General features: G+C 49.8%; 2 protein-coding genes and 1 long non-coding RNA gene across 8 annotated transcripts in view; 1 reads left to right on the top strand and 2 right to left on the bottom strand.

Annotated features, from left to right (window-relative positions):
- The window catches only part of RPRD1B (regulation of nuclear pre-mRNA domain containing 1B), a 47,048-nt gene extending 43,788 nt beyond the window's left edge, over nt 1-3,260 (bottom strand). For 2 of the 4 annotated variants that reach the window (XM_073309962.2, XM_073309963.2), the window contains exon 1: nt 2,865-3,259. In XM_073309962.2, the coding sequence (XP_073166063.1) occupies nt 2,865-3,015 (151 nt within the window). In that variant the 5' untranslated portion in view covers nt 3,016-3,259. Of the gene's footprint in view, nt 1-2,864 lie in introns of all 4 variants that reach the window. The other 2 variants (XM_073309961.2, XM_073309960.2) reach the window with 2 other exon arrangements.
- Nucleotides 2,444-26,935, top strand: TTI1 (TELO2 interacting protein 1). Of its 3 annotated transcripts, none has more exons than XM_073309959.2 (8): nt 2,444-2,517; nt 6,799-9,157; nt 13,961-14,167; nt 15,081-15,229; nt 15,744-15,884; nt 16,861-17,065; nt 17,806-17,893; nt 24,538-26,935. In XM_073309959.2, the coding sequence occupies exons 2-8, from the start codon at nt 6,841-6,843 to the stop codon at nt 24,797-24,799; spliced, it is 3,369 nt and encodes a 1,122-aa protein (XP_073166060.2). In that variant the 5' UTR covers nt 2,444-2,517; nt 6,799-6,840; the 3' UTR covers nt 24,800-26,935. The 3 variants fall into 3 exon arrangements, 2 of the variants coding, with proteins under 2 accessions (XP_073166060.2, XP_073166059.2); XM_073309958.2 differs by lacking the exon at nt 2,444-2,517 and adding an exon at nt 2,849-3,537; XR_012154716.2 differs by lacking the exons at nt 2,444-2,517; nt 16,861-17,065 and adding an exon at nt 2,847-3,537 and having other exon boundaries at nt 24,538-24,624.
- On the bottom strand, nt 4,915-20,093 carry LOC140897386 (uncharacterized). Its single transcript, XR_012154717.1, has 3 exons — nt 18,952-20,093; nt 15,324-15,444; nt 4,915-5,670 (listed from the first exon to the last, which is right to left on the bottom strand). It is a non-coding gene; the product is annotated as an uncharacterized LOC140897386 (long non-coding RNA).
- Nucleotides 26,936-27,289: the final 354 nt, after the last annotated feature.

Raw genomic sequence — 27,289 nt, 5'->3', positions numbered from 1 at the left:
CTTAACTTGCATTCTTGATTTCTCATTTCATGTTTTATTCTGAGGCTACTTGTTATACACTCCAAAAGTGCTCACAGTTTCTCAGCTTAAAATATGGCTGAGTTTCCTGCATTTCAATTTTACCAAAAGTAGCAAAAGCAGCTAGAAGCTTTCAAGTCAAGCAGTTCTTGATCCTCTTTGGTTTGTAATTAATTTATAAAACAAGAAGGGAAATAATCCTAATATTACTGTGCATCTTTCATCGGATGATCTCAGTGTTGCATAAACATTAAACCTCACCACAAGTGCAGGTTAAAATGAAAAGAACTGTTACTGATTTGGTGTTAAGTTGTGTGACAACAGACTTATTTTTCATTAATCAAATATATTGAAACAGTGTTATTTTAGCCTTATACTTAAGCTGTTTAAATACTGAACATCCCTGGATGGAAGAGCTTGAACCTAGGACCTTTTATTTTTCAGAATCAATTTTTCTAATCCATGCTATGTGGAAATAGCTATTAGCTGTGCGTTTCTTCTCAATCCCACAAAAGTTAGCTATTTCCATTCATCACCCACCATTAGTAAATGCCAATAGACCCTACACTCTGAAGAGCAGAATCTACAGGAGACAAACTCTCTAGATTCTATAGTCTCTCTGTTCTAGAGCCTAAAACATATGCAAAAGCTATATTATACAACATGACAACTGAGAATTTACAGACACAAGAGTCAGGAAATTCAGCTACGGTTCCCACAGCAAGCCTACCTCAGCTCTTTCAAATACATAGTTTTTTCTATTACCATATATGGCGACACCTAATATCTTATATAAGTGCAGGACTAACAAAATCTTGCCAAGTAAAGGGCATGCAGCCAGACTATCAATTTCTGCAGTTTCTAAGCTTTTGTTTTTAAAAACTTCCAAACGTGACTCCATACAGCCCCACCTACCTCAACTGGCCAAAAAAAAAAAAAAAAAAAAAAAAAAAAACACTACCATATCTAGGACAAGCAGCAAAATGAAATTAACAAAATTCTGGTCAGTTTCACACCTATTCACAGGCTTGTGAACCCCAAGAGTGAAAAGGAGTCTAGTTAACTTCACTCTAGCTCCCTTTGAGGAAACTATAAAGTATATGGGATATGTCTACACAGCATTTTGGAGCAGGCAGAATCAAGCCTCCCAGATTGGGATGACAAACTGGCTAGCAGGGCTTGTACTAGTGCTCTAAAAATTGCTGTATAGACAGCACTTTGAAGTTGCATCTGGGGCTGGAGCTCTGAGTCTGAAGCCTAGGGAGTAGAATGGGCTTCAGAACCTGCGCTTCAGCTCCAGATGCAACTTCAAAGTAATTTTTAGAGAATTTGCACAAGCCCCACCAGCCCAAGTCAGTAGATCCAGGCAGGGAGGCTCACTGCAAAATGCTGTGTAGACATTAGAAAGGCAGACACTGGATGTATTCCCAGAAAAAGAAAGCCCCAAAAATGTCCGTGTAAGGTCACAACCTACTTCTATCATGTAGCAGTCCCCAAAGTATATTGGAAAAATATTATGACTTCCAAGACAAAACAGCTGATAGAAATAACTGTCAAAGTATTCTATGATTTTAAAGAAAACGTATTCATAAATGTTAAGATCTGGGTCTCTGATTCTGCAAAATGCTGAGGACTTTAACAGATTAAGAGAGCCAACTATTACAATACGCCCCCCCCAGCAAATAAACCAGTTATTTCTTAACAACATTCCCGGGTTCCACACATCAAGGAACCTGTATTAATAGTATGCATCTATATCTATACACACACGTGCGATGTAATATAGTATACTCCAGGAACATAGTTTACAATTAAACAATTCAATTTTTTCCAGTCATTTCTCAGTAATCCCTTTTCCATTTGGCATGCCATTCAAATTTAATTGAAATGCCTTTTGCAAGTAACAATGGGATATTTAAGAGAGTAAATAAAAGGATCTAAGAGCACAAACTAAACAGTCACAAGCTCACTAAAACCTAGAAAAAAACTATTCCTATCCAACACACTGAAGGCAATGGGGTTCCACAGGTATCGCTATGGGTCCCATTTTAAGACAACAGGACCACACAGGCGTAACTGAGCCGGATACTCAAAATGGAAATACAGTAAATCCTGCCTCAGAGACCATCTCTGAAGAGAAGCCACCTGTCACGAGCGACTACCTGCAGAGATCATGAGAGAGTCAGACCACCTTTTACAAGTGACCACTTTTGCTGACTCCCATGAGTGGCGGCTCTTGGCAGGTTTTACTCTACCACAGCTGACTCTCAGGGCTGGTCCACAGAAAGTTTTTGCACAAGATTAACTAAGTCAGCGCAGCCCTCTAGTACGGATGCAGTTACACCGCTCTTAAAGCGTTCGTTCACATCAACGATACATACACGCGCTTTTAAAGCCTAGCCAGAGCTCATCCCGCCTCAGCACAGGACGTCCTACAGACCCACACGTCTCTGAGTCCGCATTAAGGCTACAGCCACGCCAGGGGCTTGCCCCCATCTGGTAAACGGGGTTTTCTAAGGCCCCTTTCAGGCGGGAAGCGCGCTGGAAAGGAAACAAGGGAGCCGGCAGCAGGGCTGAGAGACGAGGGCCCAGCCCAGGGGCCGCACGCAGGGAGGAGGGGAGCGCTCCGGCCCCGCCACCTGCGAGCGCGATGGGGCGGGAGGAGCCGGGCGGCTCCGGCGCAGGACAGCGCCCGAGCGTGCAGGGGCGCAAGGGACCGACTCGGGCCGGCCTGGGGAGCCACGGGTCCGGAGCTCCGGTCCCGGTTGATTTCCAGCGGCGGGGCGGGCGCTGGTCAATGGGGGCGGGCGCTGGTCAATGGGGGCGGCCCCCCCCTCCCCCGCTACCTTTGCGGAGCTCCCGGTGCCACACGGAGACGATGGGCCCCGCGTGCTTGCGGTGGTGGATGAGCCACAGCGACAGGGTCTGGACGCTCTGCTGAGAGTTGCTCAGCTCCGAGAGCTTCTTCTCCAGCGCCGACTCCGAGAAGGAGGACATGGCGCCGCCCGGCGCGGCGCGGCCCGGCCCCGGGGCCTGCTCAGCCCGCGGGGAGGGGGCGCGGCGGGGCCTCACCAACAACAAACCGCCACCGCTGCCACAAGATGGCCACCTGACCTCTCACCCCGCCGCGGCGGGTCAAAGGGCCCCATGCTACGGGTCGCCGGTGGGCAAGAGAGCCCACCCGTGTGTCCAGTTATAGCTCGCACATCACAGGGGGCCCGAGGCAGGCGCGGGAAAGCGGCGCATGCGCAGCGACTCCGGCTGAGGCGTCTCCAGCCTTCGCCCGGCGCCAGCCGAGGACGCATGCGCTGTATGCCTAACTGAGCCCTATTTCAAAACCCCGGCACGGGCCAGCTCCGCATGCGCAGTGCGCTCACCTGAGACTTTTCTTGCTTCCCCTTCCTGCCTAGACCGGCTGGGGAGTTTTTTCGCTTTACTCCCGAGCTAGGTGGTCGGGGCTTGTCCGCGTTCCTTCCGGCATGTGCCGCGCACCCCGTGGCGGGAGCGCGACTGGAGCAGGTAGGAGGCGGGGTCCTGGAGGGTCCCCTACGGCCCTGCCTCCGAGCTGGGGCAGGGGCTCACGTGGGGGGGAGTGGGGGCTCTGGGCCCCCCCCAGCTCTGTGGAGGGGGCAGGGACTCCTCCCCCCCATCTCTATGCAGGGGGCAGGGATTCACGGGGGGGGCAGGGGCTCTGGGCCCCCCCAGCTCTGTGCAGGGGGCAGGGATTCACGGGGGGGGAACAGGGCCCCCCCCAGCTCTGTGCAGGGGGCAGGGACTCACGGGGGGGGGACAGGGGCTCTGGGCCCCCCCCAGCTCTGGGCAGGGGGCAGGGACTCACGGGGGGGGGGGAACAGAGGCTCCTCCCCCCCCCAGCTCTATGCAGGGGGTAGGGATTCATGGGGGGGACAGGGGCTCTGGGCCCCCCCAGCTCTATGCAGGGGGTAGGGATTCATGGGGGGGACAGGGGCTCTGGGCCCCCCCCAGCTCTATGCAGGGGGTAGGGATTCATGGGGGGGACAGGGGCTCTGGGCCCCCCCCCAGCTCTGTGCAGGGGGTAGGGACTCACGGGGGGGACAGGGGCTCTGGGCCCCCCCCCAGCTCTGGGCAGGGGGCAGGGACTCACGGGGGGGGGAACAGAGGCTCCTCCCCCCCACCAGCTCTATGCAGGGGGTAGGGATTCAATGGGGGGACAGGGGCTCTGGGCCCCCCCAGCTCTGTGCAGGGGGTAGGGATTCACGGGGGGGACAGGGGCTCTGGGCCCCCCCAGCTCTGTGCAGGGGGTAGGGATTCACGGGGGGGACAGGGGCTCTGGGCCCCCCCCAGCTCTGTGCAGGGGGCAGGGACTCACATGGGGAAGGGGACAGGGGCTCCTCCCCCCCCAGCTCTGCGCAGGGGGCAGGGATTCACGGGGGCGGGCGGCAGGGGCTCTCCCCCCCCCTCCCAGCTCTGGGCAGGGGCTCGGGGCAGGGATTCACGCGGTGGGGGGGGGGAAGGACGGGGCTCCCTCAAGGCAGGACAGGGCTGGGGCTCTTGAATTGCGGGGCGAGGCAGAGGCTTCAGGGCTGCTGCAAGTGCCACAGGGGTAGGGGGGACGGCAGAGGGAGTGGGGGGAGTCTTGTTTATTATCCTGCTCGGCATCCTGGACCCGCCTGGCGGGGTGCCCCCCACCCAGCCCTCCAAGCTTACAGATAGATGGTGTAAGCTGAGAGATTCAGCCCATGGCCATAGTTACCAGGTCAGGCCAGTTGTGCAGAGACAGCCTGAGGCATGGCCTTCACCTCCTGGACCATGCACCTGTGAATTTAATGGGTTCCTCAGGAGCATCCTCAGTACCACTGAGTGATCCCACCCACTCAGGCTTTTTGGAGTGGTCAGGGTCAGAGGTTTACCTGTCAACTTCTCATTAGGGAGACAAAGTTGGTGCAGTAATATATTGCACCAACTTCTGTTGGTGAAAGAGACCAGCTGTTAAGCTTATGCGGAGCTCTTCTTCAGGTCTGGGGGAAGGTACACAGGGTGTCACAGCTAAATACAAGGTGGAACAGATTGTTTAACATAAGTAGTTCGCACATAGTTTAAGGGCTCCTTCAAGGTGAACTGGCTGGTTGACACCCCTTCAGTCATAGCGGGGAAGCTGGAGAGGGGTTAGTGGGTTATAAAATGATGTAATAAGCCATAAATCCAGTGTCTCTATTCAGCCCATGATTTTTAGAGTCTATCAAACTTGTAAATTTAAGCTCCCAGGCTCATCTTTTGAAGGCGTTGTGCAGGTTTCCTTTGGGGATGGGGAGTAAGAGGTCATATACAGAGTGATCGCTTTACAAAAGAGGGGGTGATGGGGTGGTGGTGTCTTTTACCATTTTCCTGCGTGACTTCATTCGAACGCATAGTGATTGTCTGGTTTCACCCACATCGTTGTTGTTGGAGTATTTAGTGCACTGTACGAGGTACACTGCATATTGTGACAGGCCTGTGTAAGAACCGTGAATCTTGAAAGGGTGGGCATGGGGGGTATTGATCATCAGAGCCGTGGAGATATGTGTACAGGTTTTGCATCAGTTGTTTTGGCAAGGTCTAGTTCTGGTTTGAGATGCTGGGTCCTGGTCACGGGGGAGCTTGCTTCTGTTGATGAGCTTGGGGGTAGTTTGAAGGCTAGAAGAGAAAGTTCAGATTTCTTTCAGGCTGTGGTCCCCATGACGTATGGGTTGTAACTGTTTGATGATACCTGTATGGATTCCAGTGTGGAATAACCTACATACTAATGCTCATTAGTGTGCTCTGGTGTCTAATCAATCAGCCGAGTCCTACCACTACCCTATCACATGCACGTCCAGTATATCAACCCACCTTTGTTCTGCACTTTAGCTCAGCAGACTCAAGCTGGGGCCTACAAGCATATGCTCTGCCATAACCCTACCTATGCTAGAATATGGCTTTTGTTTTAAAGAAAGAGTTTGCCCCCATGGCCTCTGACCAAAGACCGGATTTTTAAAGATACTTAGGCCCCTCCAGATGCAGATAAATACCCAATAGGATTTTTAGAAGGGCCTAGGTCCCGTTGATGCTTTTGAAAATCCCACTAGGCCCCTGTCTGCATCTGGAAATGTCTAGGTACCTTTAAAAATCTGTCCTCATAATTAAAATCTTATTTGGTTACACTCATGCTTAAAGTGTTTTTAAAAACCAAAGTTAAACACTACTGTAAATCTGGTTGGGATGGAGCCAAACACTAGAGAAACAGGGCTCAACCCATCCTGCCAGAAACTAAAGAGAAACGTTGAACAAAACCAACATTCACTGTACATGAGCTAAGAAACTGCCCTCTTCCCCTGGGTCTGTAGCGGCTGTGTTGTACCTTCATTGGTTAAAAACCAATCCTCAGTAATGATTTATTTTTCTTAGAGTCAGACGTGACTAACACAGAGTAGACCATTTTCACGTAAACACATTAAATTATAGATTTCTGTAGGGAAGGGTGGATGGGAGGGGAGTATACACTTTTAATTCTAATAATTAAAAACTCCAAGCTCTTATATACTGCTTTCCGTCCGTAGGACTCCAGGCACTTCTAGAGTGGAAGCCTAAAGAGCTTCTGTATAATAATCGGAATGCTTTTTATAGCACTTAGAGAGAAATGAATTGAATTACCTCTTGCTTTGCAGCAGGCAAGGGCACACTTTTCTGAGCACCGTGGGCCTGGCTAATCAGTAAGGAACAGATGGCAATTGTTTTAATGCTGCTTTCACTGAAGTAAGGATGGCTTTTTGCTCTTTCCTGCAGGAGGATACCTACAGGCCCATAAGAAAAGAGGCTCGCTGGACAATGGCAGTGTTTGATACCCCAAAAGAAGCGTTCGGGATCTTGCGCCCAGTTTGTGTACAGCTAACAAAGGTGCAGACTACTGAAAATGTGGAACGCTTGCAGGCTCAGCTGCAGGTGGTCAGTGACTCTGCCCTGCAGGAACTGCAGGAGTACGTCCTTTTCCCACTGAGGTTCACCCTGAAGACCCCAGGGCCCAAACGGGAGAGTCTTGTCCAGAGTGTGGTGCAGTGCATCACATCCATCCTTTCAACAACATGTGTGAAGAAGCAGGACCTCCTCCAGGAGCTTTTTTCTGAGCTCTGCCTGTGTCTATCTTCTCCATCTGGTTTGCAGCCGCCAGCCCCACTATCAGAGGAATTAAAACTGACTGTAATCCAAGCACTCCATGTCCTGATGCATTCAGCGTATGGTGACATTATCCTGACTTTGTATCAGCCTTGTACCCTTCCTCACTTAGGATTTGCTGTATCTTTGCTTTTGGCCTTGGCAGAACAAGAAAAAGCAAAGCAAATTAAGCTGGCTGCCTTAAAGTGTTTACAGGTCCTAATTCTGCAGTGTGACTGCCCGGAGCATCATAGACTCTTAGACATGGTTGAAACAAGACAATGTGGGAATTTGTTTGCTTCTTTTCTACCTGGGATCTCTATTGCCCTGTCCCGGATTATTACTGGAGACATCAAACAAGGTCATATGGTCACTGTTTCTGCGATCAAGCTCTTTTATCACACAGTCAGCTTGGTAATGGCAGATGAACAACTAGCCACAATCACAAAGGACGAAGAGAAACCTTCAGTGGAACAAAGCAGACTATCTGAGCTTATGGTACATAGAGGACCAGATTGGGTAAAAATCACTGCAGACAAATTGTCTCTCCTTATCCACAAGATAGTTGAATTTGCTTCTCTTCACCCTCACTGGAAGGTCAGGATGGAATTGGTGGAGCTGGTCCATCACCTTATGTTGAAGTGCAGTCTGTCACTGGTGGAATCAGTTGGTCACCTGTTAAAAGCCTTGGTTGGGCTTGTTAATGATGAAAGCAATGAGGTCCAAAGCAAGTGTCATGAGATTCTCAGGAGCATTGCGGAGCTGAGAACAGTAGCTGAGAACAGGGCTCTTGCTGATATTCTGTCAGAGAATCTGCATTCCCTTGCCACAGCCCTTCCACGTCTGATGAACTCCCAGGATGATCAAGGCAAGTTCTCTACCTTGAGCTTATTACTTGGCTCCCTGAAGTTGCTGGGCCCCAAGGTTAACATTGTCCTCAACTCTGCAGCCCACCTCCAGCGTCTCTCCAAAGCCCTGATGCAAGTTCTGGAGCTGGATGTGGCTGATGTGAAGATTGTTGAAGAAAGACGTTGGGGCCCTGAAGGCTCTCTTGGTGAGCCCTCCGATTCCTTGCAGCATGGTTTGTGGGAGGGCAAATGTCAGAAGAAACACTTCCGGTTCTTCATCGATGAGCGGATTTTCTTGCTTATTCAGCAGGTTTGCCGGGTACTTGGCTACTACGGGAACCTGTACTTGCTAGTGGATCATTTCATGGGGCTATACAGCGAATCTGTTGTGTACCGGAAGCAGGCTGCCATGGTCCTCAATGAGTTGATTACAGGAGCTGCTGGACTGGGGGTAGATGTTCTTCACAAAAGGGAAACTACAGTGAGCACAGAAGACCTTAAAGGGACCATAACATCCATCCTTGAAGAATATACTGACCAGGCAAACTGGTATCTGACCACCAGCATTGACACTGAGGGAACCAGCGATGAGTTGACTGTGAAACATTCAAGAGCACATGCTATCCCAGGAGGTGCACACAGCAGTTCTCTGATTTCATCCTTCTCCCCTTCTTCAGACCCATGCCCAACCATCCGCTCCATGAACAGCAATATCTGGCAGATCTGCATCCAGCTGGAGGGGGTTGGCTGCTTTGCATATGTGCTGGGGAAAGAGTTCCGCTTGCTTCTAGCATCAGTCCTCTACCCTGTGCTTGAAAAGGCTGGGGACAGCACTCTGCTCATTAGTCAGACGGCAATCGGCACCATGGTGGATGTCTGCCATGCCTGTGGCTATGACTCTGTGCAAAATCTGATTAATGCTAACTCGGACTATCTGGTGAATGGGATTTCCCTAAACCTGCGTCGGGTGGCACATCAGCCTCACGCCTCGCGGGTCCTGGAGGCCATGCTCAGGCATTCGGATGCCAGCTTGCTCCCACTGGTGGAGGATGTGATCAGAGATGTCCTGTCTGCCCTTGATCAGTTTTATGACGACCGAGCTTCCTCCTTCCTTGGGGTCCTGTCCACATTAGTGGCAGCTTTAGGTATCCAAATAACCTGCCTTTTTAATAATTTTGTCTTACTGTCACTTAAAGAATTTCCCTCTTTAACCCCTTGAGCACTGATGAAATGTTCCTGTAGCCCAGCATCAGCTTCCAGAAAGCCCAACCATTGCCGTGTGTTGGGCTGGTGAGCCAGCGGTGCTGGAACTGTGCTCGGCCCGAAGACATTCCTGACAGATTCAGCACAGACACGCAGGATCATGTCCCACATGCCAGTGGGTTTAGTATTGAAGGCTGGGTACCGCTGAGTGTAGCTGACCCAGGGAGGGATAGCTGTGGGAAATAAGATTATCCAGGAGCCAGGCATGGGAAAGTCCAGTCACCAGTGGCAGGTAGGAAGCCTTTCCTGGCAAGTTTGAGGGAGGGGAAGAAGAGGGGGACTAAACCATCAGTTTCTGCAGTTTGTTTTTGTTAAAAAAAAAAATTCCCTGCTCTTCCTGCAAGGAAAATGGGAGCTGTGGAGGCCCACAGCAAAACAGCGTCTGGGGCCTTCCATTCTGGCAGTCAGAGGAGGGTCTAGAATCTCCGACCTGGATAACAAGCATATCCAGAGTTACAATACGTAATGGCAAAAAACCAATATTGGGGAGAGAGACACCTTCCATGTCACGTTTAGGCCAGTCTCTAATTATGGGAGATCACTCAGATCCTGAGGAGGGGAGGGGGGAAGACAATTATCCCCAGGGTTCTTGCCCCTTCCTCTGAAGCACCATCAGAGACAGGACACTAAGCTAGACGGACCTCGGCTCTGAACCAGTCTGGCAGTTTCTGTGTACCATCTTTTTGCTTTCTTGCCTAGTCAAAAAAGTGTATTTTCAAATGTCTCCTCTGAGTTTCGGTGTTTAATCCTCCATTTGCGAGGCGCCGAGGTAACAAAATGGAGGAACTAGAGCTACTGGTTCAGGAAGTGACACCAGGTATTCTAGGGGGAACAGAAACCGGGGGGAATAGGAGTCGTGACTGGGCTACGGGCACCGAAGGGCATGTGCTGTTTAGGAAAGACCGAAATAAAGGCAAAGGAGGTGGAGTAGCACTGTCTATCAATGACTGAGATCGACTGTAAAGAAATAAGAAGCGATGGAATGGATAAGACAGAGGCCGTCTGGGCAAAAATCACATTGGGGAAGAAAACTGCTAGAGCCTGCCCTGGGATAGAGCTCGGGGTGGGCTAGAGACCGCCGGGATCCGATCTGGATCTGGATCGAGACCTCTTTAATGTTTCTAAAGAAGTAAATACTAATGGGAATAGTGTGATCATGGGAGACTTTAACTTCCCAGATATAGACGGGAGAACGAGTGCTATAATAATAATAATAATAATAATAATAGGGCTCTGATTTTCCTGGATGCGATAGCTGATGGATTCCTTCACCAAGTAGTTGCTGAACCAACAAGAGAGGATGCCATTTTAGATTTGGTTTTGGTGAGCAGTGCGGACCTCATAGAAGAAATGATTGTAGGGGACAACCTTGGTTCGAGCGATCATGAGCTAATTCAGTTCAAACTAAATGGAAGGATAAACAAAAAATAGATCTGTAACTAGGGTTTTTTATTTCAAAAAAGCTAACTTTAAAAAATTAAGGAAATTAGTTAGGGAAGTGGATTGGACTGAAGAACTTATGGATCTGAAGGTGGAGGAGGCCTGGGATTACTTCAAGTCAAAGTTGCAGAAACAGAAGCCTGCATCCCCAGAAAGGGGAAAAAATTCATAGGCAGGAGTTGTAGACCAAGCTGGATGAGCAAGCATCACAGAGGGGTGATGAAGAAAAAGCAGAAAGCCTACAGGGAGTGGAAGATGGGAGGGATTAGCAAGGAAAAAACTATCTTACTGAGGTCAGAACATGTAGAGATAAAGCGAAGAAAGGCCAAAAGCCATGTAGAGTTGGACCTTGCAAAGGGAATTAAAAGCAATAGTAAAAAGGTTCTTTCGCCATATAAATAAGAAGAAAGCAAAGAAAGAAGTGGGACTGCTTAACACTGAGGATGGAGTGGAGGTGAAGGATAATCTAGGCATGGCCCAATAACTAAACAAATACTTTGCCTCAGTCTTTAACGAGGCTAATGAGGAGCTTAGGGATAATGGTAGGATGACAAATGGGAATGAGGATATGGAGGCAGATATTACCACATCTGAGGCAGAAGCCAAACTCGAACAGCTTAGTGGGACTAAATTGGGGGGCCCAGATAATCTTCATCCAAGAATATTAAAGGAACTGGCACATGAAATTGCAAGCCCATTAGTAAGAATTTTTAATGAATCTGTAAATTCAGGGGTTGTACCGTATGACTGGAGAATTGCTAACATAGTTCCTGTTTTTAAGAAAGGTTAAAAAAAGCAATCCAGGTAACTACAGGACTGTTAGTTTGACATCTGTAGTATGCAAGAGCTTGGAAGAAATTTTGGAGAAAGTAGTTAAGGACATTGAGGTCAATAGTAATTGGGACAAAATACAACATGGCTTTATAAAAGGTAGATCGTGTCAAACCAACCTGATCTCCTTCTTTGAGAAGGTAACAGATTTTTTAGACAAAGGGAACGCAGTAGATCTAATTTACCTCTATTTCAGTAAGGTATTTGATACGGCTCCACATGGAGAATTATTAGCTAAATTAGAAAAGATGGGGATCAATATGAAAATTGAAAAGTGGATAGGGAACTGGTTAAAGGGGAGACTACAGTGGGTCACACTGAAAGGTGAACTGTCAGACTGGAAGGAGGTTACTAGTGGAGTTCCTCAGGGATTGGTTTTGGGACCAATCTTATTTAATCTTTTTATTACTGACGTTGGCACAAAAAGTGAGAATGTGCTAATAAAGTTTGTGGATGACACAAAGCTGGGAGGTATTGCCAATAGAGAGAAGGCCCGGGATATCATACAGGAAGATCTCGATGACCTTGTAAACTGGAGTAACAGTAATAGGATGAAATTTAATAGTGAAAAGTGAAAGGTCATGCATTTAGGGATTAATAACAAGAATTTCTGTTATAAACTGGGAACGCATTACTTGAAAATAACAGAGGAGGAGAAGGATCTCAGAGTACTGGTCAATCACAGGATGACTATGAGCCACCAATGTGACGTGGCCATCAAAAAAGCTAATGCAGTCTTGGGATGCATCAGGAGAGGTATTTCCAGTAGAGATCAGGAGGCGTTAGTACCGTTCTACAAGGCACTGGTGAGACCTCATCTGGAATACTGTGTGCAGTTCTGGTCTCCCATGTTTAAGAAGGATGAATTCAAAGTGGAACTGGTAAAGAGAAGGGCTACTAGGATGATCCGAGGAATGGAAAACCTGTCTTATGAAATGAGACTCAATGAGCTTGGCTTATTTAGTCTAACCAAAAGAAGGCTGAGGGGAGATATGATTGCTCTCTATAAATATATCAGAGGGGTATATACTATGGTGGGAAAAGAATTATTTAAGTTCAGTATCCATGTGGACACAAGAACAAATGGATATAAATTGGCCATCAGGAAGTTTAGACTTGAAATTAGACGACGGTTTCTAACCATCAGAGGAGTAAAGTTCTGGAACAGCCTTCCAAGGCAAGCAGTGGGGGCAAACAACATATCTGGCTTCAAGACAAAGCTTGATAAGTTTATGGAGGAGATGATATGATGGGATAGCCTAATTTTGGCAATTAATTGATCTTCGACTACTAGCGGTAGATAGGCCCAATGGCCTGTGATGGGATGTTAGATGGAGTGCGATCTGAGTTACTACAGAGAATTCTTTCCTGGGTGTCTGGCTGGTGAGTCTTGCCCATGTGCTCAGGGTTTAGCTGATCGCCATATTTGGGTTCGGGAAGGAATTTTCCCCAGGGCAGATTGGAAGAGGCCCTGGGGGGTTTTCAACTTCCTCTGCAGCATGGGGCACGGGTCACTTGCTGGAGGATTCTCTGCACCTTGAAGTCTTTAAACCACGATTTGAGGACTTCAATAGCTCAGACATAAGTTAGGGGTTTGTTACAGGAGTTGGTGGGTGAGATTCCAGGGCCTGTGTTGTGCAGGAGGTCAGACTAGGTGATTATAATGGTCCCTTCTGACCTTAGTCTATGATTTGGAGAGGCCTGTCTGGTGCTGGAGAATATTCTGAAGCTCAGTTTTATAACCGATTTTTGAGGGTATGTTTCTGTTACACATTTCCTGCCAAACTTCTCTTGGTGTACTACCCCGCTCCTCCTCTTTCAGTTCACATCTGCACTATGGATTTTAACCAAACAGGAACCCTCCCTACACCCCCAGCTGGGGCAGATGGGGCCACACCATTCTTGGCACCCATTGCAGCAAGACCATGGAACAGACGGTCCCAAGCTTGCGGTCTGTAATGAGTGTTGAAAAAGGCTTGGCCTTCTCTACATAAGCCACAAAACGGTTTTCAGCCCCACTTGAGGGACTGAAAGGACACAACTGGTGCCACCAAGAGGACATTTTCCTAGTGTAGACGGACTCTCCGGGGCTGAAGCAGCAGAACCTGGCATCCTTTTTGGAAGAGGCGGGACAGAGGGTTAGATTTACTTCTTGCATTAGCATTCTCTTGAAGCTAATGGGGATTGCCCTCTATTATGCCAGGCCTGGATTTGAGCCAGTTCCTCTGTAGTCCGGCTGTCTGATTGCAAGGGCCTAGTTCCAAGACTCACCTCTTTCAGGTAGCTTTTGCGTCTCTGCCTCATGCTTTGTAGACAGTCTCTGTCTGTTCCCAATGTCCAGGCTGCTGTTGTACCAAGCTGATGTGGGTAGAGATCCTGGGTTCTCAGTGATACTTCCTGCCTCTCTTCTGCAGTCCAGTGGTTCGTGGTGGTGAAGGGTAAGGAGCACCCACCGGAGCGGAATACAGAGCAGCAGAGCAGCACTTCATGCCAGAAGCAGGGGAAAGGGTCTGTAATTACCCCCATGGTGCAAGAAGTGGAACAGTTCTTCCTGGACTACATCAAACAGAAGCAGATTGCAGAGGGCAACCTTCCAGCCATGAAGGAGGAGGAGGAAGAGGGTCAGTACTGGTTGTGTAACTGTGTGTAGGGGGGGTGGGGGCGTTGCCAGCTTGATAAAGCCACTAATCTCTGGAGGGAAGTGGGGGCTCAAAGCCAGGCTGGGACTCAGAATCATGAGTTCTGTGGTCTCCACGCCATTTTGAGTGGGATTAAATCCACAGCAGACAGTGCTGGGAACATACAGTGTATTGTCCGGTGATCTGTGTTCAGTGAGGCCCAGGAAAACCAGCCACGTAGTTGACCGAATGTTGGTCTAGTAGCAGATAACCAGGGGCCAGATCCTAGTGGTCACAGCCACAAGCCAGTCATATACAAAGTCCACAAGTCTAACTAGAGCAGGACACTAATTTTGGTAGCAGGACACATGGTGCATGGTATTCAGCATCCAAAACAACAACAATTTTTCCAGGATTTTGCTGCTTTTTCCTCCCACCCTTACTGGAAATCTGTGCTGTCTCTTCCCTGGCTCAGGCTCTCTTCTCCTCTCCCTCCCCCTCCCCCCCAGCATTGGCTCCAGCCAAGGCCCTTTAGAAACTTGCCAGGAGGGAGCATTTGTCTTCTCGTTACTCTACCATGCTGCAATTCTGACCTTTAAACACCCAGGTCTTTCATTTTTAATCAAAACCAATTGGAAATAAAGGGGTCTGTGGGGGAGGACAGACTGCAAATGTCAGTTCAATAAAGGAGACAAAATCTTCCTTTCTCCCATAACACACACACTGCTCCTGCTGCTGAATTTCACAAGCAGGCATTTAGCCCCTGAGAGCACAGACTTTGCAGTCACAAATGCCCCAGGTCTCCTTTGGGACGCTGGAGAAGAGCCTTGAAGTGGGGGACCGCCAGTTGCCATGAGGCACGTGCCTGTGGCTCCCAGCTCATTCCCACCACTGCGAACTGTGCCCTGTTTTGCAGAGGTGCAGGTGCCCCCTCCTGAGCCTGAGATGAACGACACCGGTGCGGAGGGTGAGACTCCATTGCCAGCCCATGCCCAGATAGCAAAGGATGTGATGGAGAGATGTATCCATTTACTGTCTGACAAGAGTCTGCGGGTGCGGCTGAAGGTTAGCACAGCGTGTGCACTGCACCGGAGCGACGGGGAACACCAAAGGGGCCAGCCTTGTAGAGGCTGAGGGTGCCCGTTCTGGGGATTGTTACCTTGTGCGAGTGGTGGGGGGGATCACAGGATGTGCCAGACGTGCCGCTAGGATGAGGCCAGTCCCACCTTGACGTCTCACCGCTGCCAGGGTAGAGCCTTCAAGTGCTGGCAAGCCTTAGCCTAGATACAAAGAGAGGCTGTTTCTGAGAGAGAAGGATAGAGGAGGCTGCCTTGTGCCAAGGAGACTGAATTCAGCCTCACAAACAGCTTAGTGTCAGGCATCAGAACTTGATAGCTTGTCCCGTGACAGCTAGAGCCCACCCATTCCCACCCCTGCAGCTTTCTTCCCAAGCTCCCCACCCCCAGTTCAGGGAGAGGCAGAGGCGGATCCCATTGCTTTAGACTCTTCCATCCTCCACTCTCCGGAGAGGCAGGGGGACTGTAGCAGCCTGTCAGAGCTGTGCCTTCTCCTGGTGCAGGTCCTGGACGTGCTGGAGTTCTGCGTGACTGTGTTGCATCTTCATGAAAACCATCTGCTTCCCATGGCTCATCGCGCCTGGCCGGTGCTCGTCACCCGGCTGATTAACGACGACCCGCTGGCAGTGCTCAGAGCCTTCAAGGTACGACAATGAATCCTGGCCAACGGCCTTCAAGCCTTGCACAGAGAGCAAGCCACAGAGCTGGCGCCCTGCCATGTGCAGAGCTTGGGGGATGTAGAAAAGCTCACTGTCCAGAATTAATTTTAAACACACGGTGCAGAGCAAAGGGGCTCCAAAAAACCAACAGAGCCAGCACCCTGGAATTTCAGAGCTGCCCTATGATAAACTCCCAGGGTGTGCCTGTGGTAAAGGAAGAGACAAATCACTGAATTCCCTTTCAGATATTCAAGGGATGATTATAAGCAGCGGGGGGAGGGGGAGGGGGGGAGAGATTAAAAGGGTGAAAAACCCTTTGAAAGGACAGAAGAAGATGGAAAATGCTGCTGAGTGGCATAACTAGACCATGCCCAATGCAGGACCCCAGTTCTACAAGCTGACCCCATGCTGAGGGCCCCAGCACAGATACGCTTTCCACTCCACTCTCCAGGGATGAGTTTCGTCATCTTCTTGTTCTTACCTCGCAGACTAGTCAGTTCACTGCCTGTATGCAGCTGGCCTTCGCTCCCCTTTGCTTACTCGCAGTGTGGACTGTTTTCGTGATGATGGCAGTTTGCATTACTGTGGCTGCTGTTGTCTGATCTCCCAATTCCTTAGTTTTGAATTAAGCCTCGCGACCCACTTTACACACTAAGGCAGCGATCGCCCAACTGCGGATGAGGAAACAGGCATGGAGCAGTTACGTGACTTACCCAAAGTAACAGGGACTCCAGGGGTAGAACCTGGCTCTCCCAGCCCCACGTTTGAAGGACAAATCCCTCTTTTCTCCCCTCTCTGTTCTGCACTGGAATACAGCCAACGACAGGCCGCAATCCAGGGAGGAACTCGCCTTTCCCCTGCTCGCAGAGGATGTTGCTGAGTTGTACATTCCCACTCTGCCCCTAAGCACTACTGAGCTCACCTCCCAGTAACTAGGGGCTCGGTGGGGTTTCTTTGCTAGGTGCTCTGTACCCTGGCCAAGAAGTGTGGCGATTTCCTGAGGCGACGATTCTCCAAAGACGTCCTGCCCAAACTGGCTGGTTCCCTTGTCACCCAGGCACCAGTCAGTGCCAGAGCTGGGCCCGTGTACAGCCATACTCTTGCCTTCAAGTTACAGCTGGCCGTGCTGCAGGGGCTGGGCTCGCTGTGTGAGAAGCTGGACTTGGGTGAGTACCAGGGAAGGATGAGGTCGGCTGTTTGAGATCTCTGCCCAGCCTTGCCCTCCTGTCTCTGATCTTTGTCCATCTGCTCAGCAGGCCTCCTTCCTCACTCTTCACAGTGGCTAGGACATGGGATTAACTTTCTGCCCCACTCCCAGCCTTACTCCAGCTCTACCCATTCCAGTCGTGTCTCATCATCCACCTCTCCCCATCAGAGCCCAACACGGAGTGCCCTCGACTCCCTGGGAGACAAAGGGGTGAGGAGGGCTCCTAAGACCCGGCTCAGGATCTGACTGCTGACCCTCCTTCCCCCTTGTCAGCCGGTCTGTGTCCGACCCGGCGAGAAGGTGTCACAAGGGGATTAGAACCCCTGAGGCCTGGGGCCAAGCCATGCTGCTCTGTGAACTAGCCAAAATGAAGAGCTGGAATCCAGACATCCTTCCCAAATTCAACAAGCTGCTCTCGTTTTGGGACGACTCCATGGCTAACCCTTCTATTCTGGCCGATTTCTGGAGCATGCTGCAGTACACTGGGCGTCCCCTGGCCTCGTGGGGGAGGAGAGGCAAGTTTGCAGGGCTGAGAGTTCCTTTGCTGTCTTGATGCCCTTGATGTTTTCCTCGCTATACAGCAGGCCTCTCTAGGGGATGGGTAGGAAGAGCTCTGGGTTAGACTGTGAGAGGTGCAGAAGCTCCGAATCCCATTAGCTAGTGTATCTCCTGCCATTCCTTTCTGTCCCATTTCTGCAGGCCAGAGTGACCTGAATAAAGTAGCGGATACCTGTGTGATTTACCTCAGTGCCAAACAACCGGTGAAACTGCAAGAGGCTGCCCGGAGGTAATGCTACACACACAGGGTGTATTCTGTATGAGGGGAGGGAGTTAGGTGTCCCCTTCTCTTCTCCCCCTGCCCAGCATATTCACACTGAAGCCTGCAGAGGAGGGTGTCCATGAGAGGTACCTTCTACCACTGGTGAAATACGAGTCCCCACCCAACGGTGGAAGCTGAAGAGGCCAGCCCATCTGCAGTGCGGAGTTTATTTTCTGAGTTTCTCTCCACTTGCAGGGAGGAGAATGTGCCTCACTTGCTTTCCCCAGCCCCCTTTTAAACTAGAATGCACAGCCCTCTTAGCATGCTGGGGATCTGGATTTACACATTAGAATGTACTTTGTGGAGTTGCTGATTGTTTACCTGACTTCTCTTACTGGAGGGCTGCGCTTTTCCTTGCTTCTGTCAGCCAAGCACATTGCACATGCCAGGGGCTCCTTGCATCCCTCCATCCCCGCACCAGCTCCCTCCCCATCTTCAGGGGCTCCTGGCAACCCCACCCCTGTGAGTTTCCTAGTGGCTCAGGTGCACATATACTAACATCTACAAAGTGTTCACAAAAGTTATACTTTGGGATAGACCAGATCCTGCCCTCCGGTGAGTCGCAAGCTTGTTGCTGCAGTGAAAAATCTCTGCTGCTTTATTGTGCCACCTGGAGAGCAGACAAGAGATCTCAGTCAATGAGATATGCCCAGCTACAGAATACACAGGGTGAGTAAGAACTAGGGTTCATTTTTCTGCCCGAGGAAAGGGGCAGAGGCTTCCTTCTCCCTGTGGAACTAGCCCCTTCCTCCCTCCCCAGTGTTAGCCTGAGTCTCTCACAATAGGCAGAAGGCAGCCAGCATTGTGAGTCTGTAGGGCCGAACGTTCCTAAAAGGGAAAAAACTAGCAGGCACTGTTCCCCGAGCATAGGGCTCCTGGAGAGCAGGCACAGCATGAAAAGCTTTTGTGCAGTTGGCCAGCATCTCTGCCAGAAAGGGAAGCGGTGCAGATTTAAGCTCTCAGAAACTGCAGCCTTCCCCTCTTAATCTGTACTAGTGGGCTAAGGAATGGAGGTTTATTTTTACCTTGATGGCTCTTGTCCTTTTCAGCAGGCTCCAGTCCCTGTCTCCAGTGGGTTTCTCATCTGTGGGCCAGATCCCATGAGTTAGCATGAACCCCTTTCCTCTCTGTAAGCTGTGCTGGGGCAGAAAGTTTAGCTCCAGGTCTTACCAGTATGTTTGGCGCTTTAAGCCCTTTAATCATTCCCGGAGCACCTTAAAACGCTGTGGAATAAAACAGGGATATGTTGAATTAGTGACCTAAGTTGTGATCAGGTCATTAGCGCCTGCTGTATGACATGCACAGAGGTGAGCGGAATTAGGGGCACATGTAGCCTTTAACTCCAACCGTGCCTGACTTGACGGTTGGCCATGTAGCCTTTGTGTTCCCCTAGTACTGCCATTTTAGTTTTCTTTTGAAGATAAAGGTGCCCAGGAGTGGGCACTATCTGGAATGGCCCATGCCCCCAAGGAGCTCCAGCTCGGCAGTCATTCAGTACACACCTGTATTGAAGGCGGCCAGGCCTGCAGTGGGAGGCTGGCTCCTTGAGTGAACACCTAGCTTTGGTAGCCAGATGGAGGTTAGCATCATGGAAAACGTCATGCCCAGGCATGTGACTATTTTAACTGTGCACATCTCAGCCCTTGAAGGTTTCATGAGTCTCGTTCAATGCACAAATCTTGGCAGGCTCTTTCTAAGAAACGTTTTAGTTCAGTTCTGTGTAGTGCTGCCTGCCGTGCTTTGGGGAAAAGGGGGTTCGCAGTTAACTAGACCACTAGCCTTAGAAACCATTAGCCATGCATGACGTACTGTTTTCAAAGGGACATAACCTGGGTAAGTCAAAAGCGGGTTCCCCCAGAACAATGGGAGGCACTGTTCCCTCGGTACAAAGGCTCAGCCAAACCTCAGCTTCCTGTCCCCACCGGCTTCAGCACGAGAGCTCTTTTAAAATCAAAAATAGATTTTTTTTTTTTAAAGTAACGAGGAAAGTATTTTCCCTTATTCCCTCGTGCTTGAAAATAGCCGCAGTGGCCATCCGACTCAGCCTTTCCCACCAGCTCCCTTCACATTTAGGCAGGGAGCAAGTCTGAAAATTACCAGCCAACTGGATCAAAAATTCAAAATGTTACGGTGCAGCTGAAAAGCAGGGTTATAACTAGAACGCCCAGGCAGCCTTAACCCTGGGAGCTGACAAGAACCAGATGGGGCAGGGGCATGTCCCAGCTCCAAGTGGTCACTACTGATTGAGTTATTGGATTTGTACTCCTATCACATGATTTATGACCTGCCAAGACCGGAGGGTCAGATTTATAGTATCACAGGGTTACAAGGACTGCAGGAGTCATGGTGCAATCAGGTACAATTCCTCTGACATCCTGCATACCAGTTGGGAGTGCTTACACCCCGCCCCCAAGAGAAGAGCGCAGGGGTCGGTAGGGTGGGAGAGGGAAGAGTTAAGCGGAGCTCTGGCCAAGCTGCTGCAGCTGCACAAAGCAAGTGAAGGACTATCCATCAGGAACATCACCCTCCCACTGTTTGAGCCTATGGTGGGAGCCGGTAGTTGAACTAGTGGGATAAAGGGAGTTTGGTGACTGCGTTTTAGCACAGTGCCCAGCAGGCAGAAATAGCGTCTGACAAAAAGTGAGTGGAGGGGATCCAGGGCAGCCAACAGAATGACAAGGTGGCTGTCAGCTAGTGACCATGCCCAGGCAGGGGTTATTGTCCTTGTAATGCCCATGGGAACAGAGGAGGGGAAGGGTGGGGGAAGCTGCATGGCTCTGGATCCACCTTGGCCTGCTACAACTGTGGGTAAAACGTCTGGAGACTCCTGGAAGGCCTCCTTTCCCTGTTCCTTCTCAGGTAGGGCCCTTGCTGCAGCACAGGGCAGGGCTCTTTTTAATTGGACATTCAACAGAGGCGAGGCAAGGAACCACAGAGGAGTCCTCCGCTTGGCCAGCCTTGGTCACATTTGCCCTGGTGCTTGGCAGGGCTAAGCTCAGCACGTGGGGAAAGGCAAACCAGCAGAGTAGCCTAGCTCTGCTCTGCACCCATATGAGAAATTGTTCAGTGCTACTGCAACAAGCTATTTTTGGACCTTTTCTCTCCTCAAGTGGATGACTGAGCAGTGAAGCCCCCCCCCTCGCCTTGGCTTGATGGCTGTAGTTTATGGGATATGATTGACAGCTGTCAGTCGCAGGCTGGGCTGATGTGCACTAAAACAGCCACGTGTGCCAAGCACAATTCAATAAAATCACAAAAAAACCAACCCCCTGGATTAACCCCAGGATTCTTTGCCATAGAAACAGAGGCCGTTTCTAAGCAACCTAAGAGTAAGTTTTAAAATGTAAACGTCAAGTTGTTGTTTAAACTGCACAGAACTGCAGGTTATCCGGAGATAATCACTGGCCTTGGGCCATTATGGGCGCATGGGGAGCTGAGTGCCTCTAGTCCACTGGGAGCCAGAGAACGGTCTTGCTAGTTGCTCACGCTGGAGCTGCTGATTGGGAAGTGGGGAGGAGAGTGGGACGTCTTTGTTGTGTATAGAAGAGGTAAGACGTGTGCGCGCGCACGCGGGGTGGAAAAGCCGACACTGGCTGGGTAATATTCCAGACAGCGGCTTCTGTGCTTGTCCCTGTTACCCGCTGTATTACTGATCCATCCTGTCAGCACAGGCTGGGGATAGTGAGGATGTTTTGTATATAGCTTCAGCCCATCGTTAAGCTAAGAGCAAGGCCCAGTGGACTCCGCGGTGCACCCCAGGATTTGTGGACTCTAGTCACTGCTGGGCCTGGCTGAGACAGCCCCTAGACAGGAGAGATGGCACTGAATCCCATCAGAGAGCAGAGACTGCTCAACTGTCTGCCCTAGCAAACCTGCCGCATCCTTACAGTCTAACTTCTGGTTGTGTGATTCGTCCAGAAGGCTAGTGCCAGATTCTGCGCTTGCCCTAGTGTAAATCAGGAGCAATTTAGTTTAAGCCAGTGGGGTTGTACCAATCTAAAGCTGGGGTGACTGAGATCAGCACCAGGTGGCCAGTATCTGGCTGTCCCCAATGCGTGTTCCCAGAGCACCATGCACTGGTGCTGATGCAGTGGGTCCCAGACCAGTCCGTGGTTTGGAAGTCAAGGTCATGGTGCATTCCGGAAGTACCATGCTGAGGGTGAGGGAGCGGTATGGGGTGTTCAGTGTAGGTAATACTGATGTTACACCTTTTGGAGCCCCAGATGGGTTATAAGTTAGTGAGACAGATTGATTCTTTGGCGGTTTGCAGGGTAACGGGAGTTACGCAGCAACAGGAGGATTACTTTGAAGTCTTCCTAGCATCTCCAGCTTATTCCTACACTTGTTTTAAATTACCCAGGAAACGGCTACCCCTTCAGAGCACAGGGGGCGTCAGCAAATGGAGCTTTTCCAAAGCACTTTTGTCGGATTTAATTGCATAGGAAGTGCGCTGACTTCAGGCATAAAAGCCCAAGCAGGGGACGTTTCTGATAGAAGTGGGGCTCGTGTTTGTGTGAATCACTTAGCACAGAATCTTGGGTTTGCATTTCAGATGACAGGAACAGCGTCTGTTGGTTTCTGTTTCACTGTGAAGCTACTTACCTCTCTCTCTGCTTTCTCACAATTTCATTCTCCATTCCAATTATCACAGATACTGCTCTCCTCCCACACAACCCAGCTTCTTTCTGCACCTTCCCAGGGTGAGGTGGAAATGATGAATTTGGGCATGCCAGTCTTTTCCTTGGCTATATCGTAAATACACAATGCTCCCCCTGCAAAACAACTGTTAAATCCAGATCAGGCTAGGAAGGCTTTAAGCTGTGTTTATTTTTTATTTAATATTTATCTAGCGTGTGCACAGGGTGCTTCACAGAAAGCAAAGATGGGAGTCCCTAAAGAGCTTATGATCAAAGGCCCTGATCCTGCCGTCAGATCCTCACTGGAGGAGGGGTCCGTGTCTGCAGCTCTCATTACAGGATCAGGCCTAAGAGCTGAGGGCCAGATTTTTAAGGTATTGGAGTGGCCTAAAGAAGCATGTAGTCATCTAGTGTGATTTTCAGAAGTGTCTAATTCCCTTTGGTTCCAATGGGAATTTAGCACAGAGGCGCTTTGGAAAATCCCCATTAGGTGTCTCTCTGCATCTTTAGGCACTAAACCCTTGGCCTTAACCCTGCCAGATGCTGGGCACCCTCAGCTGCCATGGATTCTCCTAGGAATAGATCATGCTTAGCCCCTCACAGGAGGAGGGCCTTAAACAGTGCTGCCAATGTGGCATGTATATTCCTGTTTCCTTTAGCCTAGCCTGTGGTCCAGGTATGGAGATTCGTGCCAATTAAACCAAACCTGCCTCCCATGCATCAAAATCCTGACACAAACCATGTCAAACCCAAGGTGAATGACAGCAGGAAAATTAACAGAATAAATAAATAAATACAAGGATTCACACAAATGAAGACTTACCCGCTTCACGCCCCAGCAGCTCTTGCTCTCCAACAAGATCACGCTCAGCCTCTCTTTCTCATGTCAGAGCCTCTGACATTGAACCCACAAGAAATTTTCATGCAAGGTTCTCACACCAAACTTAACTCCCCTGCCTCACCTTTCATATTAAATTCAAGAGGGAAGCCAGGTATAAAGCTGCAAGAGCAATACAGAAAATGGCTACTTTTCTGTAAAATGAAGTTTGTTACAGTTTTCTGCCCCATGAAATGTGGGAGGCAGCTGGAGAAATTCAGAGGCAGCCAGCAAGATCTCTGCCTTGGGGGAGAATGTAGCAAAAAACCTTCACCTCCTGCTCTGCAGCGCTCCCTTCCCAAGCAGCCACTCTTCTCACCTTGCTCCTAAGCACCTGTGCAAGGGGAGGGGGCAGCTGAGCTGGGGTTAACCCCTTGCTCTCCAGGGACCAGCTAGTACCTTTGCACTTGATCTCACATGCTTTCTGTAAACTGACAAGAGACCAGGCCTAGGACGTACCCAACACATAACCCGCGTCCAGGACTCTAGGCTAAACTCAGCAGCGTTTGTGCCCCATCTGAGTGGGCTTATTTATAAAGTCTCTCCAGCAGCACATTTCCTCTTGGAAACTCAACGTGCTGTTTGGCTTAATCCGCGGTGTCCTCTGTGTTACCATATACTAGTTGTATCAGCTCAGCAACCTCCCTCCACTTGTGCCTGCTGACACCGGGGCTGGGATTGGCCTTCCCATGGGGCCAGATGCTCAGCTGGTGTAACTTGCCATAGCTCCATTGACTTCAATTGAACTGCAACAATTCACAGCAGCTGAGGAGCTGGTGCTGTGTGCTTAGCACCTCCCCTTGTAATGCTGTGAGCTCTCCGGCCCTGAGACCAATTATTCACCGACCGCTCGTTAGTTAATATCGTTTTGCTTAGAATAGGGATGTGGTTTCTTGCCAATAACCGTGAAACTGTTGAACTATGTTTCTGTCGGGCTTAGCAGCCATCTTGTGGCCCTGCTTATTGCTGAACTTGGGAGGGCTGGTTCTGCTGCCCGCAGAGCTTTGCAGAGCTACCGGTTACCTGCCCTGGTGGGGGAAGATCAGGCAGCCCCTCCTCTGACGCTGCTTTCCTTTCTTCCCACTCCCTCCCTGAAGCGTTTTCCTCCATTTGATGTGTGTGGACCCTGACGCCACCTGGCTCTTTCTGAACGAGATCTGCCCTCTCCCATGTGAGCCCCCCCACCCCAGCCTCCACCCGGTGAAGCTAGGCAGGATGGGGAGGCAACGGACCGAGTTCACGGACAACGTGCTGGGCCTGCTGGGTGAGCTGCAGCGACGGGAGGCAGCAGCCTTTCAAGCCGGTCCCCAAGAGGCACCTGAGTCGCAACCCCCCTCCCTGACCGAGGCACTGGGATAGCAGCTGGGGGAAGCAAGAAACGGCTGGTGTAAATGCAATGCTGTCTGGAAACATCCCATCGCCTCAGATGGAATCGCTGTGGAGGAAGATGAGAGCTGCTCCTGGCCTGAGCCACAGCTCCCGGAAGGCAGCGTTTCCAAAGGCATTTGAGGGCGAGTGAGCTGTAGCACACGGCCGGGCCTGCACTCCCCTGCACACACGTGGGGCCGAAGGGGCACGTGCATCTCAGGCTCTTTTGTGGCTAAAGAAGATTAAGACGCTCCTGTCCCTATTATCACAACACTTGGCTGCTGCCTGGGGTCCCTGGCAGAATGCCCCTGCCAGGGCTGCCCCAGGCCAGAGAATGCAACTGCATCCCTCCCTGCTCACAAGGCAGCAGCAGAGAAGTAGGTTCCTCCCCTCCCCATACCATACACTCACATCCCCGTCTTCACTAGTTATAAATGATCGCCTGAAAACTTCAATTTAAATTTCCTCCCCTTGCTGACCTTAAACTTTTTCAGTATGGCAGAAACTCTGTCCCTAGCAGCACTTCATATTAAAGAAACAATGTAAAAAAAAAATCGTGTTTCAAAGGAAATCCCTCACCTGTGCTTCTGATAAGAGCTGAGATGATCAAACTAGCAGGGATTTTCCTGAAGCCCCTTTTAGCAGCGTTGGGGTCGTTTATATTTTGCAGTTCACTCACTTAGGGCAATAAAACGAGACTGGCAGGTTTTACTTCCCAAGTCTCTTCCTAGATTTTTCAGGGCAGAAGGGATCATTCTGATCATCCAGTCCCGTGGTTTTCAACCTGTGGTCTGCGGAAGCCTGGGGCTATGTCTAAGATTTCCAAAGGGGTCCACATTTCCAGTCGAAATTTTTTATGGGTCCGCAAATGAAAAAAGGTTGAAAACCACTGATCTAATCTGACCTCCTGCATCACAGGCCAGAGAACATCACCCACCAATTTCTGCATCAAACCCATAATTTGTGGTTGAGCTAGAGCAGATGTGTTAGAAAAATATCCAGTCTCTGCAAGTGTTTAAGGATCCTCCACAGCCCAAAGTGAGTTGCTCCGAGGGTTAATCACCCTGCCCTTTAAAACATTGTGGGATATTTCTAGTTTGAATTTGTCTGACTTCAGCTTCCAGCCCTTGAATGTTGTTAGGCCTTTTTCTGCTAAATAGCCATCGCTTAGTAGCAGTCTCTTCCCCAGGTAGGCTATGTGTAGACTGTGATCAAGTCACTGTTTAGCCTTCCCTTGGATAAACTAGCGTGAGTGTCTTAAGGCGCTCACCATAAGGCCTGTTTTCAGGCCTCAAATCATTCTTGTAGTTCTTTTGTGCACCCCTTTAAATAGCTCAGCATTCTAAGCCAATGGGTCCTAGGTGAGCTCTTAGTAGTTCAAGTACAGTGGTACACACTATTTTATAGCACGCGGAAGTGCTGTTTGTGCCACGAGGGTTGTACTGTTTCTGCGCCGCTGTTTTGTGTGCTTGCACGGGTGCCTGGAGGCAGCAGCTAGACTGTAGAAATTATTCTTAATCAGAAAGACTGAGGCCTTTCAAGGGAAAAAATTGAACATTATTGATACAAACTGCATCACAACTGACACTAAGCATTCAGAAACAGCATGCAGATTCCCTGCAAGCATTGTACTACATCTCACATTCTGTTACCATGAAAGGAGGAGGAGGCGAGAAGTAAGATTCAGAGAAGCAAAACAGATGTAGTTTAAGCAGGAAAGGAACCTGGCTAAGGCCTTGTTATTGTTTACCCTAGGGCCTACACTACTGCACTAGCCCAGTGATGCAGTGTTTAGGTTCACAGCATTGCAGGCAGACGTTAAAATAAGAGGAAAGACCTGTTGCATTAATGAAACCTGAACAAAACCTTTTGGATTCATGTTGGGTTTTGGTCACTGGTTTTTCTTAGCCCTAGGTTTGGCAGCTAGACTAGCGAATGGCAGGTAACCCAGTAGCGTGGCCTAATACCACTCGCAGCCTAGACGGAACCTCACTTTTACTGTTCTCTGCACAAGTCTGACAGATTTGTTTGCTCATGATGTTGCCTGGGGGAGGCTCCAAACTACACCTGGCATTAGCTCGTTTTTCTGCACCATTAATTTGTTAGGAAATAAAATGCTATAAAATGCTTGTGCCTTTTATTTCTTTTCTCTTTTAATCCACATCCCAGCCCTTGGTTTTGTTCAATTTCTCAAGGACAGTCTTCTGCATTTTTTTACATCCAGCTGTTTAGAATTCCTGCCAGCTGTTTCGATTCTAAAGAGGTCACACTCTAAAGCTATGCAGCTTGGCCACATTGTGTAGGTCACATTTGGGTAGTGACACCTCAGAGCTCACTCTAAATCCCACATTGAGGTGTTGGGCGCTGTTGGCCCTACCCTTTTCCATGTATTAGACTGGGGCCATGAGGACTGATTCTCCACTGCTTTGCAGCTTGTGCAGTCACTTACCACCTGTGCAACGTGGCTGGACACGCTCATGA

Source organism: Lepidochelys kempii, chromosome 13 (assembly GCF_965140285.1).
Source record: "Lepidochelys kempii isolate rLepKem1 chromosome 13, rLepKem1.hap1, whole genome shotgun sequence".
NCBI classification, from domain to species: Eukaryota; Metazoa; Chordata; order Testudines; family Cheloniidae; genus Lepidochelys; species Lepidochelys kempii.
This window is presented reverse-complemented; position numbering and strand designations above follow the sequence as displayed.

Bases quoted from the DNA above. Each gene is read 5' to 3' on its own strand.
- TTI1 (XM_073309959.2), top strand. From the start codon at position 6,841: ATGGCAGTGTTTGATACCCCAAAAGAAGCGTTCGGGATCTTGCGCCCA. The intron at 9,158-13,960 runs GTATCCAAATAA...TCTCTTCTGCAG, and splicing joins CACATTAGTGGCAGCTTTAG to TCCAGTGGTTCGTGGTGGTG. The intron at 14,168-15,080 runs GTCAGTACTGGT...CCTGTTTTGCAG, and splicing joins GAAGGAGGAGGAGGAAGAGG to AGGTGCAGGTGCCCCCTCCT.